The sequence below is a fragment of the Delphinapterus leucas genome, chromosome 11 (genome assembly GCF_059928025.1).
Source record: "Delphinapterus leucas isolate spDelLeu-1000000601 "Yukka" chromosome 11, BTC_Dleu_Yukka2, whole genome shotgun sequence".
Taxonomy (NCBI): domain Eukaryota; kingdom Metazoa; phylum Chordata; class Mammalia; order Artiodactyla; family Monodontidae; genus Delphinapterus; species Delphinapterus leucas.
Window position 1 is genome coordinate 65,630,995 of NC_143139.1, and position 14,774 is coordinate 65,645,768.

The 14,774-nt window shown below is 38.3% G+C and overlaps 1 protein-coding gene across 2 annotated transcripts in view; it reads right to left on the reverse strand.

Annotated features, from left to right (window-relative positions):
- Positions 1-11,154, reverse strand: part of PPFIA2 (PPFI scaffold protein A2) — a 472,833-nt gene extending 461,679 nt beyond the window's left edge. Inside the window, exons 1-2 of one of the 2 annotated variants that reach the window (XM_089920005.1) lie at positions 8,885-11,154; positions 3,143-3,393 (exon numbers count right to left, since the gene is read on the reverse strand). In XM_089920005.1, the coding sequence (XP_089776131.1) occupies positions 3,143-3,391 (249 nt within the window). In that variant the 5' untranslated portion in view covers positions 3,392-3,393; positions 8,885-11,154. Of the gene's footprint in view, positions 1-3,142; positions 3,394-8,884 lie in introns of those variants that run through there. The other variant, XM_089920006.1, reaches the window with a different exon arrangement.
- Positions 11,155-14,774: the final 3,620 nt, after the last annotated feature.

The window sequence follows — 14,774 nt, forward strand, 5'->3', positions numbered from 1 at the left end:
CCTTAATACATGCTAAATCAGATGCTGAAAAGAAATTTTAAACTTTTATATCTAATGACTTTTTGCAATGGAAGTTTCACTCCCCTTACCTCTCCTTTAAGTATTCTTAGTGAACATATTAGTAATTGGTAAATATTTGCTCTGTTTTCAAAAATGTTAAAGACTGTTTATTTTATCAGTATTCCTAGCAAATTGTTCTAATACTCATTGACATACATATGCAGAAATTAGTTCATCTTTAGCATTCTGGATAAAACAAATGCAAGCATTTACGTATTTAATGCCTTATAAATAAATGCCTCAATTACTTATATTACTTTCCTTAATCATCACAAACTACCTTGTGAGGTATTAATATTAACCACTTTTTGTAGCATGTCAGTTTGAAGTCCTGACTCAAGCTAATAATGTATGATAGAAACACATTACAAACCAGATCTTCCTATGTCAATTTTTTTCCTCTTTCTACATCAAAATGCATATACATTTAGTTTAGTTTTACTTTAAAAGCCCTCACTATGGACCTGGTACTCTGCTGATCCAGAGGGTTGTAGGTGATTGAGATATACTCCTGTTCTCAAGGAGCTTATAGTCTAGGGTGGGAAACAGACACATAAACAGATAATGTAATGATAAAATGATAAGGGTAAGAAACACAGAAGACATGTATTTGGGGATTCAGAGAAGACTTCCTAGAACAGACAAAGTCTTGGCTAGGATGAGAAATGAACCAGACAAACATATTGAGGAAGAACTTATGGGCAGAAAGGAATATGCTTGAAGGAAAAAGACTGGAATAGCATGATGTTTGTCAGCACACAGCAAGCAGTGTGCTATTATTCAAGCAAACAATGTGACACATTTACAAAAGTGAGAATGTTAGGACATAGAGCAAAAAAGAAATTAAGGGTCAGGTGCCAAAGAACAGAAAAGAATAGAGAGATCTGAGGATTATTTAAGAGAAAAAAAAACAGTATGGCCGAATTCAGAGATGGTGAAGAAAGCAATCAGCTATGAGGACTCTCAGGTGTCTGGGTGAGGAGTTAGAGCAGATTTGGTCGAGTGGGAGGCAGATGATAACTGAGTTTGGACATGTTGAATCTCAGGTTCCATGGAACATTAAATGGATCTGTGCATTAGAAAGGTAGAAAATCGGTGTATAGCTTAGAAACATCAGGCCTAGAATGTGGAATGATGTGGAATTATCAGTCCTTGTTAAACACAGTTACACTCCATCACATAATGAAAAAGTAAACAATATGACTACAAAATATTTTCATGGTTAGGATTGTTAAAATCACTGCTGCATGTGTTCATAAAAAATGTTATAGGAGAGAAATGACTAAAGCAAAGCACTAAATCATCAACAACTAAAAAATATTGTATAGGCAATTGAAAACATGATATGTCATAAAGTTTGACTCTGCTTTGAATTCTATCCCATGTTTGCTAAAACAAATTTTACTTTTATGTTATTGTAGTAGTTTTCAATTTTACATACTTTATTTCTGCCCCAAAACTCACATTTATGGGAGTCATTTTCTCCTTCCAGGTAAATGTCAAATGAAATGCCACCAAACAGTGCAGGTACATTGCTCACAAACTATTTTAAAAGATTCAAAGATACCAGTTGAAGAAGAATTTTATATTCCTCTATTACTTGCAAAAAACTTATAGCCCTAAAGTTACAGATGAGGTTATTAAATACTTGCTTTAACAAATGACAGGACCATCACTATCTTTAAGGACCTGTGGATTGCTAGGGGTATTAAATATTTCTAATAGTAGAATACAAATAAATATTGAAAAAATGTGTCAAAGTATTTATAAAAGAGATTGGAACTATAACCATCTAAATGTACAGGCTCATAACCCCTAATCTATAATTCCCAAACTCAAATACTCTGAAAACTGATATTTATTTGTAAGTATATTGCAAACTTGATTGGTGGCAAAACCAGACCTTACTAACATGAGGTCATTTATAGTCTTTATATTTTCCACACAGTAGGAATATTCATAGAATTCTCTTCAGAAATATGAAAGTGTAAAATTATAGGGTGCTTCCCAGAATCTGGCTAGTGGAGTGTTCCATAGTATACATTGTACACATACAAAAATTGGGGAAACTCTAAACTTTAAAACACAAGGGGTTTAGATAAGAGATTGTGCACCAGTATAATTAAAATTCAAGGGGCTTCCCTGGTGGCACAGTGGTTGAGAGTCCGCCTGCTGATGCAGGGGACATGGGTTCGTGCCCCGGTCCGGGAAGATCCCACATGCCACGGAGCGGCTGGGCCCGTGAGCCATGGCCGCTGAGCCTGCGCTTCCGGAGCCTGTGCTCCACAATGGGAGAGGCCGCGTCAGTGAGAGGCCCGCATACCACAAAAAAAAAAGTTATTTTTTATAATATTACTACATATAATAGTAATATTATTATTACATATACATAATACATATAACATGTTATTACATAGTACATATAAAATATTATAAATATTTACTTATAAAATAAAATTGTTAAAATCTTACAATTTTAAGTTTGTGAGAATAAAGCTGAACTTTTGCCTTTTCTCCTATTTCCAAAATATATATATTTTTAAAAAGAAACTGGTCAAAATGTTTTCAGAAGAGAGGGTAATACATCAATAAGTTCAAGAATTTTAAGCAGGTGTCAGGCATTATTAAAGAAAGACAAATAAAAAATATTGGACAGCAGACTTCCAAAATACTATTATTTCCAAAGACAGACTACATAACTGAAAATGTAAAATACATATTTCCAAATGTCATAATAGTGTTTAAAAAGTAAGAAGGAGAAAACTATTCCCACATTCTTGTAATTAAAAGCTGATCAACAGGTAATTTTCTACCTCCACCAAAAAACAGATAAAATTTTCAAGAGAAAGACCAGATAGGAACTCATGTTTCAAATCCCCCACCACCGAAGTACCACAATTTTGTTTGAGGCAAGGTTGCATGTGAATTAATTATGTATTCTTAAGTTTTTCTCACCAAAATTTGTATATCATATCTACTAAGGGCAAAAGTAATTTTAAGAATGGGAATAAAGCAAAGCTTATTTAAGTCTTATCACATTTTCAGTTGCAGTAGGAAGGACAGAAGCTCCCAGGAGGCATACCTGTGGCAGGGCTGAATTGAGCTGTCTCTGGAGCGAATCTCTGTCATAGATGACATCCTGCAGTCTTTGCTGGGCAAGTGAGAGGCTTTCTTGGGTTTCCCGAAGGGTGTCTAGAAGACGATCCCTTTCATCTAGCATATTCACCATCAGCTGCTCAAAATGGGAGTCTGAGTCCGAGCCACTGCTTTGGGACCCCCTTTGGCTCATTGGGGTGTCCTCATTAATTGTGGGCATCACTTCACACATCATTGCTTAAAGAAAGTAAAAGGGAGGGAAGTCTTAGTAAAAAAATGATTTCCAATAATCCCACCTGACCCTCAACTCTCCAAACTCTTTGCAACTCATCAACCTAATTGTCTATTTCTCCTCTACCCACTGCCCCAATTCCAATGATGCTAAAAGTTTTAACCTCAATGAAATATGATCCACTGACTTCCTCCATCTAACATGCTTTCTCTTTTCATGACAGTCTAAATATCTCCTACCTACAAAACACAGCTTGATTTAACCTACTTCTCAAAGTTTTTTCATGATTAACCCCACCTAATTCAGTTTATAATAAGATGTTACTAAGCTTATTAATTGATCACCTTTCTTTCCCTGCAAGTTTACAAATCACTTATAGCTAATACCTCCATCTTACCCTTATTCGTTATTATGTTGTTAACAGCAAGCATAGTGTTTGGCATTTAACAGGTGGGAAGTAAATGATGTTTGTATTAAATAATTGAATGAATTAATGTTCATTCTGTCATTTAGAAAATCCCCAAATAATTGAGTATTCATTTTATATAAAAATTAGGTTTTACTTTTTAATTTTATTAATTTTTTTCATACAACTAACTTAAAGCTTCTTGACTTTACACCTCCCATTTTATTATTGGATTGGCCAAAAAGTTTCTTTAGTTGTTAAGTAAAAATAAAAGACACATTTTTCATTTTCACCAAGAACTTTATTGAACAATGTATTTACCCTTTTGTACCACTACCTTCTGCCATTTTTCAGGCAACTTCATAATTCCATCTTCCCAAAACATTTTATTTTTTTTGAGCAAAGAACTGTTCCAGGTGTGTTTTACAGTCTTCCAGGGAATTGAAATTTTTTCCATTAAGAGAATTTTGTAAAGACCTAAGTAAATCGAAATCTGAAGGTGCAATATCTGGTGAATACGGCGGATGAATCAGAACTTCCCAGCCAAGCTGTAACAGTTTTTGCCTGGTCATCAAAGAAATATGCGGTCTTGCATTATCCTGATGGAAGATTATGCCTTGTCTGTTGACTAATTCTGGACTCTTTTCGTCAAGTGCTGCTTTCAGTTGGTCTAATTGGGAGCAGTACTTGTTGGAATTAATCATTTGGTTTTCTGGAAGAAGCTCATAATAGAGGACTCCCTTCCAATCCCACCAGATACACAACATCACCTTCTTTGGATGAAGACTGGACTTTGGTGTGGTTGGTGGTGGTTCATTTCACTTACCCCACAATCTCTTCTGCTCCACATTATTGTACAGTATCCACTTTTCATCGCCTGTCATAATTTGTTTTAAAAATGGGACATTTTCATTACGTTTAAGTAGAGAATCGCATGCAGTCAAGAAGGTTTTCTTAACTTATGTGGAACCCAAACATCAAAGTGATTAACATAACCAAGCTGGTGAAAATGATTTTCGATGCTTGATTTGGATATTTTGAGTATGTCGGCTATCTCCTGCATGGTATAACGTTGATTGTTCTCAATTAATGTCTCGATTTGATCACTATCAACTTCAACTGGTCTACCGGACCGTGGTGCATCGTCCAGTGAGAAACCTCCAGCACAAAACTTTGCAAACCACTTTTGACACGTTCAGTCAGTCACAGCACCTTCTCCATACACTGCACAAATCTTTTTTTTTTTTGCATATCGGTTGTGTTTTTACCTTTCTTGAAATAATAAAGCATAATATGCCAAAAATGTTGCTTTTTTTTTTCCATCTTCAGTATTAAAATGACTACACAGAAATTCACCAATTTTGATAAGGTTTTTTTAAATGCACACTAATATGACAGCTGCCACATACAGTCTAACAAAATTGTTCTGAATGAAGTCAAAGATAACTAATTGCTACTAGAGCCAGCTTATGGAAAAACGAACGAACATTTTGGCCAACCCATTAATTTTATATACTCTCTTCCTGAATTCCTACAGTAGTCTACACAGAGTAGACAAGTGATTCTGACTGAATTAGACATATGCTTTATGAAATAGACTGAGATGCATAAATTTGTTTAGGTTATTATACTACCAATTACACTTATTCCTTTGTTTCCTGTGAGCTGCTTTGTCTGGTTTCCATCCAAACAATACAAACTAACACTCTTTCAAATATTCCACAGAACAGATGCCATAAATTACATTAGCTAATGTAGCAACTTCACATCCTAACTGCTAATCAGGAGTCAGTCATAAAATAAATGAACTGTTCAGAATATTTTTAAATTATTTATTTAAAATAGAAAACACAGACATTAAGATGTAACATTGACCTGTTGTGTAGCATTTTAAAAATCAGAAATTATCTTATTTTCTCTTTTCTGTCTTATGTTTTAAAAAAAATCAAATCCATCTCAATTTCAGTTGTTGTACTGAGGCCAGGAGCTGTTAATTAGAGGGCTTGGTTTTGCAGAAGTCTGATGTGGAGAAAGGCTGGTTTGGCTGTTGATCCTGGAGCATTCTTTGGTTTTATAATACATTGTCAATTCATTTTTCTGCCTACATATTCCTGTCCTTGGGGAAAGTATTTCTGGTGATATTTTCAAATAAAATATCAAGATTTAACAGCTCAATAGTTAATTATTTTTTATGATTCTTGATATAAATTGGGTTACTGAGGAGAGAATTCAATTATCTGTGAATAATTTGGTCAGGGCCCACTGAAAACCAGGAGAAACTTTTTAAAAGATAAAGGAAAGTATTTTGTGACTGATAGCCTATACAAAAGAATTAGGCGGTGGTAAATTTTAGAACAATTCGAGGTAATGCTTTGAATTATTGCTCATCATTTAAAACACTGGGCTCCCTGAAGACCAGAACTTGAATTGTTCAATTTCTTATTCACCTTAAAATATAGAGCAGAGTAGATATATAGGATGTATTTAAACACAAACTCACGAAAACACACATGCACACACTCACACTCATACATTTGATATTATTGTTAACCACTTAATGGATGAAAATATATTTTTTGATTTTTTTTAACCTGAATTTCATTCAAACAATATCACAAAGGTGGAAAAGATGAGACTCTTTTCTAACTGTTACAAATTTTCTTTACACTAATTAAAAAGGAATTGGAAAACAAAAAAAAAATGTTCCAACACATTTAAATATTTAAAGCAATTAGTTCACATACCATGCATAAAATCCACACACTGAACAGCTATGTCATTCTGAGAAATCATTATAAGGAGCCAATGTGTTTCTTTTTGACATTTAAGGTTAAAACAAAATACTGGGAGAGGAAATGGTAGCACAGTGACAAGCTGTGCCAAAACACTTGTAAGGTTTAAATTTAAGGTTAAACATTTTCAAAACTGTATTTTAAATCATATCCTTCCTGAAGAAAGCTATTAGCCTGCCTCTACTCTGAATTACTTATAACAACTTTAAATTCCAAGGAAAAACATAACTGTAGTGATTACCTCAGCTACAGTTTTCTTCTGAATATTCTACCCTAACTCTAACAAACGTCATCACCGTGAGACATTAGACATTCACAAACTTCAGGCTCTTAGATCAGTATAAAAGTTGGTCTTTGATTTAGTTAGTTGAAAGATGCTATGATGGAATTTAGAAAATCTACACTGAAAAGAACTTGATTCAATTTTACTCCCAAGGCATGTGAACCAGAGCAAGTCGCTTCATGTCTCCAAACTTCAGTTTTCTCTTCTGTAAAGTAGGAATAATAATGCAAGCATTTATTTTAGCAAGCCCATTGTAGGGGTCCAATAGAATACCTGACTGAGAACAGATTGTTAATTAATAAAGGACTATTACAAATTCAAGTATTTATTTCTATTATAAAATGACAAACATTCACCTTTGCAGAAAGAGTATTTTACCTTTATGATTCATTCTGCTTCCATGCCTAAAGGTTTAATTCCAATGGGTGCTCTAAACTTTTCAAATTTAATTGAAAAAAAAAATCAAGCTATGCAAAAGTTACTTAGGAAATAAGATGAATACATGCTTCTTTTTCCTCACAGTCAACCCAAATAAGTAAACCTAAAGTCTTCTCATCAAAATTAGAAGGAAAAAATTTGTCTGCAAAAAATAAGGCCACTTTCATGAGCTAGCTTAGTTTCTCGCAATAAAACAGAATCTTGAGATTCTAATATAAATTACAAAATAGTTGTATATTCCTTAAAATATAGTATAACTTATTTCCTAAATGCACATTTTTAGGTATTAAAAGCAATTAAAAATCTGTATTCAATGTAAGAGTCAAACACCCTCTTACAGAATGGATGAAATCTGAAGCAACTTGCATAGTACAGAAGGCTATGGTCATTCAACCTCTAGTCTATTTCATATACCGCTTTTAACTTTTAGAATCATTTTCAATATTAAAAACTGCAGTGTACCACATAATTCCTGAAAAACCAGAAAGGGCATACTAACAATTTGCTTTGATATTTGTCTTTTCGTCATCCCCTCCCCAAAGTCAATTGATATATGGATTATGTTATACTCTTCTAGATGTTGATGCCCCTTTTCATTAAATTACTGAAAGTTTCAAGGTCTAGTTAGAGATTATTTTATTGTGAAAAGAAACAAAACAAAACAAAACACCTAGCTGGTTTAATTATCTCAGTGCTTAAATTTAGCTTGAAGAATTTTATACCAGGAAAACCAACTCCCTTTTTCTTAGCACATAACCTTGACTGTCTTGTAAATCCCTCATATTTCAAAATAAAAGTTTTGAATGCCCACTGGAGTCATTACCCAAGGGCTTTCAAGATCCAGTGTGTTTCTTAGCAATATGTGCTGTTCAAACAGTACCTATTCAGATATGACAGTGCTACAAAAGGCTTTTTTTCTGTCAATGAATCACTTTATTCGAACAGATCTTTAGGATTTAGATCCTACTAGAGAAAAAGATGTAATTATTCTCTGTAGTCAGTTTCTTCTGCAAAGATTTAGTCTTAAGAACTGACCTATCTCCACCTCAGTTAACCCACAAGGAATAATTCGGTGAGAGAAATCCTAGCCATTGTCTGATTACATTACATGAATATTCCTCCTCCTAGTTAACTCTTTGAAGTCCCCTGTCCTCAGGAAATATTATTAAACCCTTTAATGGAAGCATTTTGCACTTTCTTTACCCCAGTTAATTTAGAGCTGGCCAAAGAGCCTGCACACACCATACGGCGGGCTGGACAGTTCTCTCTCAGCCACACCCCCCCCACCCCCGCCACCACCCTGAAGAAGTTGACTTCATGATTTCTGCACCAAAACTGTTCATCCTGCCCAACAGGAGACATCCAAGTAGGGAGAAGGTAGAGAAACAGGAGAAGGGAGAGGTTGGGGGTGGAAAGCAAGAGGTACGGAACAGTGATTGACAAGGAGGGAATCTGCATCTCATCTTCCCTGGGGGCGGGGTGGGGCCGGGGTGGTGGTGGTGGTGGGTGGGGGAAGGGGTAAAAAAAAATAAAGCCGGGGCGGGGGGAACCGTGTAACTCAAATACAGTTTCTGTACCTAATGTCTGTAATTTCGGGTCCTGCTTCTTCAATTGATCACTGACAACCGCAGTCTCCGGCTTGACGAGCGGGGAGGCTCACACCCGGCACTCGTGGACCATTTCCCTAGCAACGCGAGGAGAAAGGTAGCTTAGACAGTCGGGTGCCCCGGCGTCCTCTGGAACGTGCCCCGGCTGGGTGGCGTGGCAGCAGCTCGGCATCTTTCCGCGGCTCCGTCAGCAGCCAAAAGGAGAAGCGTCCATCGGAAAAATGGCATATTACAAATTTTGCTTTGGGAAGCAGAGCTCGGTTCAGACCATTGTCAAAGGGAGGAGAGGGGGAGGCGGCTCTTAAAGCAGCAGCGGCCCGATTGCCCGAACAGCCGCAGCTCCCCGCGTGCTGCTGGAGACCCGGGGAGCCGGCAAGTGGGGACTGGGTTTGACTTGTAGAAACTGAACCAAGCGACGCTGCTCTCCCTCCGCCACCGGGCCACCCAGAGTGTGGCCCCGAAACCTGAGCTTTGGGGAAAGGTGTGAGGACTATCTGGAAGGGAATTTCTCCACCCAGTCACCCACCCGGAGCCCCTCTGGAGTTTATGGCTACCACCAGGAGTTGGAAAGCTAAAGGGAAGCGAGTCCCCAGGGACGCGAGAAGCAGGGCAGATCCCCTCCTGGCCCCCTGCCTATTTCCAAGCTAGGGTGTCTTATTTCACCTAAAAGAGGTGTTTCTTCTGCAGAAAGGCAAGCAGCCAGCCCCCCTACACCCAGCTTCGCCTCCTAGCCTCTTTGCTGGCATCAGTTGGCCCGTAGAAGCAACCTGCTGGGCGCCGGTGCGGATGCTGTAGCATCTTCTCTCCTTACTTGCCTTGTGCTGTTGTCGCTGCTGCTCCTCCTCCTCTGTCCCTCCACCCCCCCGCCCCCCCCACCCACTCCTTGGCAGCCACCACCTCCTCTTCCTCTGAAACTAGGGCTTCCCCTGGAAGCTGCTGCAGTGGTTTCCACCGGCCCTTAAATAAATTCTGAAGTAATCACGTCTTTGCTCTCCTCCTCACGCACACGCGCTCGCGGATACACACGACTCCCCCAAAGCCGCTGCCGGCTGGCGCTGGTCCCAGTGCCCCCGGCGAAAGCAAGAACTGGGGATGGGCAGGTGTGAGAAGGGGGTATGTTCTTCCTCGCCCGGGCTTCCCACACACAAAGGTCTCTACAGGAAGGCGTGTGTTGGCCCGCACTGCTGGGGACGGGAACAGGTTTGGGGATCTTTTGGCTGTCTGGCCTTCCGTGCTTGTCATTTCTTTAAGCGGCTTCCTTCTCCCAGGACCAGGGCATGGAAGTCTTGGTTGTAGAGACCTGAGTCAATCTAGGGTGTGGCGGAATCTGTCACTTCTCATTACCTCTCCAGCTCTTTTCCATCCATTGCTTTGGCAATGAGAACTGTATGTTAAGTACTCCTTGCCCGAGTAAATTTCAGCTTTGAGCAAAGTCTGCTCCCTTGATCTTTTCCAGTTCCCCCATACCTATACACCACTTTAGGTATTCTCCTTTCTTTCTGCCTCTGCTGCCCATTCTTATAGACCCACCAGGAATAGGGAAGAAGCAGAAGACAAAACCACTACCTACTCTAAGCAAAAAGGAAAGGTTTCAGTAAGGGAAATTAAGACATCCTAGTTTTAGTGAAAAGGAAGATGGTATGCAAGAGGGAATTGGGAGAAGGGTTCAACATTGAGTATAATTTGGAAGTTAGTACAAATATCCTCATGAGGTAGTGCAATAAACCCAAAAGGTATGTTTCACTTTTGTGTAAAACAAATAGTTCAAAGCTAACTATAGAAATAGTATTCAAACACCAGCTCACTTACATTAAGGTCAGTATTCAGGAAACAGACTATTTTATTTTGGGGGCAGCATTTAATTAAGTTAATGACCTCACAGTAGAATGTGAGCTCAAGCTCACATATTTACCCCCATCTCTTCTAGACTGTTATTCAAATTCTGCATCACAACATAAACCTATTTAAATTAAGTATAAGGGTAATATAAAGATTCATTAGATGTCAACTGGAGCACTATCTCTCAAACATAATGTGCATATAGATCACCCATGGATCTTGTTATATTGTTGATTTTGATTCACTAGGACTGGGGTGGACCCTGAGATTCTGCACCTGTAACAACTACCAAATGAAACCACACTTTGCATAACAAGTATCTAGATCACCCAATTAAGCTACCATTTGATGTTGACTTAAATACTCTTTCTCTCTTCCCCCCCCAATACTCTGTCCCTCTTCCCCCTAAATACTCTTTCCCTCTTCCCCCCCGCAAACACTCTTCCCCCCCCCCCCCGCCCCCCGGTACGCGGGCCTCTCACTGTTGTGGCCTCTCCCGTTGCGGAGCACAGGCTCCGGACGCGCAGGCTCAGCGGCCATGGCTCACTGGCCCAGCCGCTCCCCGGCATGTGGGATCCTCCCGGACCGGGGCAGGAACCCGCGTACCCTGCATCAGCAGGCGAACTCTCAACCACTGCGCCACCAGGGAAGCCCGACTTAAATACTCTTAACCACAGGAAAACTCGTTAAGTCACGAGGCATCCCAGTCCATTTTCATATAGATCTAATTTAATAATAGCTTTATCACACTAATCATATATCAGTACTCATAACTTTCACTCTCTGGAATTCCCCAGAAGACATAAAATGTTCTTTAAACCTCAGAAACCTTATTTTTAAAGACAGTTGAAATGTCTCTTTGTACAAGATTTCCTTCCTTATTAAACCTTGGTTCTAATTTCCTTGGTAATCAACATTTGCCAAGTACAAACTCAAATGTTGTTAGTATTTCCAAGGAAAGTCTTGATTTGCCTGACTCCTATTCATATATCAAATAGAAGTATTAATTCTAAATATAATACCCACATATAATTGACACACAGAGTTAAAAGCTACCTGAGAGTTGATATCACAGAAAGGAACAGTTTGATAATGGATGGCAGGAAACGGTCATGGAGTAAAGAGTATTTTAGTAAGAAGAAATACTCTTCATGGTCATTCTCTGCTTAGAAACTATGTGTTCTCACATTCTCACCCTTAACACCACTGCAAAGAATGTAAATAATGTTTAGGCAATGTAGTCATCCCCTACACCAGTTCTTCTAGTTTAGTGGATCTCAAGTTTAGTAAGCAAGAGAATCTCTAGAGGGCTTGTTACAGCACAGATTTCTGGGCCCCATGCCTAGAGTTTCAGATTCAGTAAGTCTGTGATATGGCCAGAGAATTTGCATTTCTAGTAAGTTCCCAGGTAATAGAATACTGTTAGGTCAGGAATCCCACTTTGAGAACACTAAATAAATAAATCTGAAGAAATTTGGGAACAAAATAAGTACAGAACAAGAAAACAGCTGATATTTTGCAGTTAAGGCAAAAAGGTCTCCCAAACAAATATAAAACGAATTATTATGCTGAGGTTATCCTCTACTCCTAATGATTTTTGATAGCCAAGGATCAATGATTAAGATGAAATATGCTAGAACAGACTGTATAGCACAGAGAACTCTACTCACTGCTCTATGGTGACCTAAATGGGAAGGAAATCCAGGAAGAGGGGATACATGATTACGTGTGGCTGATTCACTTTGCTGTACAGCAGAAACTAACACAACATTGTAAAGCAGCTATACTCCCATTAAAAAAAAAAAAGATGAAATATGCTTATCTTCTAAAAAGTCATCTAGGTTTAGGCAGAGGTAGCGGAACCCACCTCTTTTATTAGTTTTAGTGCCTAACACCAATGAAAAAATTTAATCCATAGAGGCATACAGTATCACTAGGCACACCTACTAATTCTTTTTATATTTGAAATAAATATATTTCCATGCAGTAAATAAATAAATATATATATATATTTGAAATAAAATGTGCACATTTTATTTCAAATGTGGTCTTTTTGTCTATATGCTCTTTTAAGGGGAGCATGTCATACAACTACTCTCATTTTTACTATGGCGGCCAGCCCTTCCATCTCTTTAGATATTCTGAATATCACATGGTATATTAGTAACATAATATAGTAATAATAATAAAAAGCACTGTTCTATTTAAACCAAGGACGATTTTTTATGTCAAGGTAAAGTGTACTAAGATCAGATGCCAAAGAAACTGAGTAATTAAGTATGGACCATGACAGTAACAAAGATTCAGTAAGTGTCAGTAAGTTGCCTTTTAAGTGCAAATATAATTTTGAAGCAAAATAAAGCAAATATTTATAGTTGTAATAGACATTTTACTTTCAATGTCACCTCATTTCAGCTACAGAGTTAACCGTTTATGAAAATATTTTGCCTATATTCACAACAGTTTTATTAACTGTTATGAGGATTATTCATATTCTGTTATTAATGTTAACATTATTGAAACAAATTACATTTTCTTATTATGCTTACTGACATTATGCTTACTGTTGAATTTAAAATTTAAGATGGGTTTGAATAGATAATTTAATAACTCCCATCATAATTTTACCTACCTATAGTTTTGTGGGAACATGAAATTTATTTTATTTCCATTAAAAAATTAGGCCATGTGGGGCTTCCCTCGTGGCGCAGTGGTTGAGAGTCCTCCTGCCGATGTAGGGGACATGGGTTCGTGCCCCGGTCCGGGAGGATCCCACATGCCGCGGAGCGGCTGGGCCTGTGAGCCATGGCCGCCGAGCCTGCGCCTCTGGAGCCTGCGCGTCCAGAGCCTGTGCTCCGCAACGGGAGAGGCCACAGCAGTGAGAGGCCCGCGTACCACAAAAAAAAAAAATTAGGCCATGTAATATTATTACACTGTATTATTTAGAGCAGGCAACAAAACAATCCCGCATAAATAATCGGTCACAAAGCCAACTGAAATTTATTTTTTACTTTTTCAATATTCCAAGATGAGAATTGGTGAGTGGGCTGCTTTTTTCTATGCAGTAATTTAGAGTCCTTTCTTGTCTGATTTCTACCATTTCCTTGGGTTTTGAACCCAGATGGTGGGAGAAGCAGCATACCCACTTCTAAAATCCTTGGTTCAGAAATGAAACATACTTTTCTCATATGCCACTGGTGAGAATAACTCACATGGCAGCATTCCAATTACAAGAGAGCCTAGGAGAGTAGTCTAGCCTTAAGGCCAGAAGAAGAATAAAGAGGATGTTGGTAAAAACTCATCCAGTTTCTGTCACATACTGTTTGTGAAAGTGATAGTGGAAATAAAAAGTGTGTAGACAATATGTTTAAACTTTCTGTTATGTGTACATTTAAAAAAATAAATGCAATTAATTGGAATCAATGGTCATACAATTAGTACCCAATTCTGTCACAGATAGTAAGCATTGTTTATTATATAGGTTTCATGTAACTTGTTGCATTTATGCTACACATTATTCTTTTTACCTGTCTAAAAAAGCAGACTGTAGAATATGAAAGTTATATAAGCACATAGCTGCTGATTCTTGTGCTTCCACACAAATGTATAAGTATCATTTCTCACAAGATAAATTTTGTAAAAGGCTACATTAATCAGCCTTTATCTATGCATTTATATGAGATTACTGTAATATGTAGCAATTTGACAAGTAGCCGCAGGGTTTTCAATTTATAACTAAGGAATCTTAGTGTTCTAGGGGAGCAAAAACTTAGTTATTTTTTGAAGCCCAAGTGTAATAAGAGGGCTTCCCTGGTGGTGCAGTGATTGAGAGTCCGCCTGCCGATGCAGGGGACGCGGGTTCGTGCCCCAGTCCGGGAAGATCCCACATGCCAGCGGAGCGGCTGGGCCCGTGAGCCATGGCTGCTGAGCCTGCGCGTCCGGAACCTGTGCTCCGCAACGGGAGAGGCCACAGCAGTGAGAGGCCCGCGTACCACAAAAAAAAAAAAGTGTAATAAGAGAA